General features: G+C 49.2%; 1 protein-coding gene across 1 annotated transcript; it reads left to right on the top strand.

Annotated features, from left to right (window-relative positions):
- The first annotated feature begins 255 nt into the window (after positions 1-255).
- On the top strand, positions 256-2380 carry LOC121556270 (neurotrophin-3-like). The gene has a single exon (XM_045218307.1). The coding sequence runs from the start codon at positions 289-291 to the stop codon at positions 1063-1065; it is 777 nt and encodes a 258-aa protein (XP_045074242.1). The 5' UTR covers positions 256-288; the 3' UTR covers positions 1066-2380.
- Positions 2381-2826: the final 446 nt, after the last annotated feature.

Raw genomic sequence — 2826 nt, 5'->3', positions numbered from 1 at the left:
AACTGATATTCTGTGTCCTCTACACCACAGATCTTACAGGTGAATCTAGTGATGTAGTTATTGATTACAGGTGATTGATAACTGATATTCTGTGTCCTCTACACCACAGATCTTACAGGTGAATCTAGTGATGTAGTTATTGATTACAGGTGATTGATAACTGATATTCTGTGTCCTCTACACCACAGATCTTACAGGTGAATCTAGTGATGTAGTTATTGATTACAGGTGATTGATAACTGATATTCTGTCTCCTCTACTCCACAGATCTTACAGGTGAATCTAGTGATGTCCATGTTGCTGTATGTGTTGTTCCTAGTGTACCTCTATGGTATCCAGGCAACGCACATGGAGCGCCAGCAGCCCCCACCCACCCAGGACCCCATCAACTCCCTCATCATCCAGCTGCTGCAGGCGGACCTGACCCGCGGCCGGGGGAGACAGGTGGAGGGCCAGGACGGGCGGGCCCAGGACACATCGCCACCGGTGGGCCTGGACGACACTAAATTCCTGGAGAGGCGGAGCACGCTGTACCAGCCAATGGCAGGCCTGTCGTCCGACCTGCTGCTGCAGCAGAAAAACTCCAACTCTCCCCGGGTCCTGCTGAGTGAGCGGGCGCCCCTGCAGCCTCCTCCGCTCTACTCCATAGATGACTACGTGGGCAGCTCTGATGGAACCAACAAGACACGCAGGAAGAGATACGCAGAACACAAGAGCTACCGCGGGGAGTTCTCCGTCTGTGACAGCGAATCACAGTGGGTGACAGACAAGACAAATGCTATGGACATCAGGGGTCGTCAGGTCACCGTCCTGGGTCAGATAAAGACGGGGACCACCGACAGCAGCTTTGTTAAGCAGTACTTCTATGAGACCAAGTGTCGGACTGCCAAACCTTTTAAGAGCGGCTGTCGCGGCATCGATGACAAGCACTGGAACTCACAGTGTAAGACGTCTCAGACGTATGTCAGAGCTCTGACACAGGACCGGACCTCTGTGGGCTGGCGCTGGATACGGATAGACACTTCCTGTGTCTGTGCGTTGTCACGGAAACACCGCAGGACGTAAACACACACAACCCGACCACTGAGACGTTATGGAATGTATTTCCTTATGGTGAGGGGGGGGCTGTACATATAAATTATTATTTAAGTTATATGAAAGGCTATATGATATATAAATATATGTGTTATTTATTGAAGTCATCATCAAAGGAAAATCAAAAAAAAGAAAACTATGAACTCCTATGAGAATCGACCATGCGGCTCCACAGGCACCACACAGCCTAGCATCTTCAGACTCAGACCATAGGACAGTACAGCCTAGCATGGAGAGACTCTACCATTGGGCTGGACAGTACAGCCTAGCATGGAGAGACTCTACCATGGGGCTGGACAGTACAGCCTAGCATGGAGAGACTCTACCATTGGGCTGGACAGTACAGCCTAGCATGGAGAGACTCTACCATTGGGCGGGACAGTACAGCCTAGCATGGAGAGACTCTACCATGGGGCTGGACAGTACAGCCTAGCATGGAGAGACTCTACCATTGGGCTGGACAGTACAGCCTAGCATGGAGAGACTCTACCATGGGGCTGGACAGTTCAGCCTAGCATGGAGAGACTCTACCATTGGGCTGGACAGTACAGCCTAGCGTGGAGAGACTCTACCATTGGGCTGGACAGTACAGCCTAGCGTGGAGAGACTCTACCATTGGGCTGGACAGTACAGCCTAGCATGGAGAGACTCTACCATTGGGCTGGACAGTACAGCCTAGCATGGAGAGACGACGTGCCTTGTTGATAAAACATAGAGGATAGGACATCACTAGGGGATATGACATCACCAGGTGTAAAGTACAGGATCTACACTGTCATCCAGCTCATTCTATGACATCGCTGCTCTGACTGTTGAAAACAGAAATCTGGACCAAACGTTGATGTGGACTAAATATGTACTTTATGGATATATGGACAAACCACACACATGTGCTGACATACAACAGACATGTGCTGACATACAGTAGTACAGACACGTACTGTCACCCAGTAATACAGACACGTTTGGGTTTCCATGATGTAGTAACTGATGGTTTTGCTGTATCATCCAGGCTCAATACATGAGGTCTGATATGGTGCTTTTGTACCAGACACATGGGTGGCCTCTGGCCTGTAAGAGATGTGGCTGTAGGAGAGGCTGGGCAGTATGTATGTATGGAGCAGGTCTGTCTGTCCTCATTAGGTCATGTTCCACTAATGTTATCAGGACCAAAGCCCCCCCCCATCCTCTCTGTTAATCTGGTCCTGTCTGACCGTCTCCAACCTCTAACCCTAAAGCACCTCTAACCTCTAACCTCTAACCTCTAACCCTAAAGCACCTCTAACCCTAAAGCACCTCTAACCTCTAACCTCTAACCCTAAAGCACCTCTAACCTCTAACCCTAAAGCACCTCTAACCTCTAACCTCTAACCCTAAAGCACCTCTAACCTCTAACCTCTAACCTCAACCCCTAAAGCACCTCTAACCTCTAACCCTCAAAGCACCTCTAACCTCTAACCTCTAACCCTCTAACCCTACACCTCTAACCTCTAACCTCTAACCTCTAACCCTAAAGCACCTCTAACCTCTAACCCTAAAGCACCTCTAACCTCTAACCTCTAACCTCTAACCCTAAAGCACCTCTAACCTCTAACCTCTAACCCTAAAGCCTTCTCCAACCCTAAAGGGTTAGAGGTTATAGAGTGGAGATGGCTTTAGGGTTAGAGGTTAGAGGTGCTTTAGGGTTAGAGGTTAGAGGTGCTTTAGGGTTAGAGGTTAGAGGGTTAGGGT

This window comes from Coregonus clupeaformis, unplaced genomic scaffold (assembly GCF_020615455.1).
Source record: "Coregonus clupeaformis isolate EN_2021a unplaced genomic scaffold, ASM2061545v1 scaf1496, whole genome shotgun sequence".
NCBI classification, from domain to species: domain Eukaryota; kingdom Metazoa; phylum Chordata; class Actinopteri; order Salmoniformes; family Salmonidae; genus Coregonus; species Coregonus clupeaformis.
The sequence above is the reverse complement of the archived record's forward strand: the minus strand, read 5'-3'. Positions and strand labels throughout refer to the sequence as shown.

What these genes read in the sequence shown, in the direction of transcription:
- LOC121556270 (XM_045218307.1), top strand. Translation starts at nt 289, where the DNA reads ATGTCCATGTTGCTGTATGTGTTGTTCCTAGTGTACCTCTATGGTATC.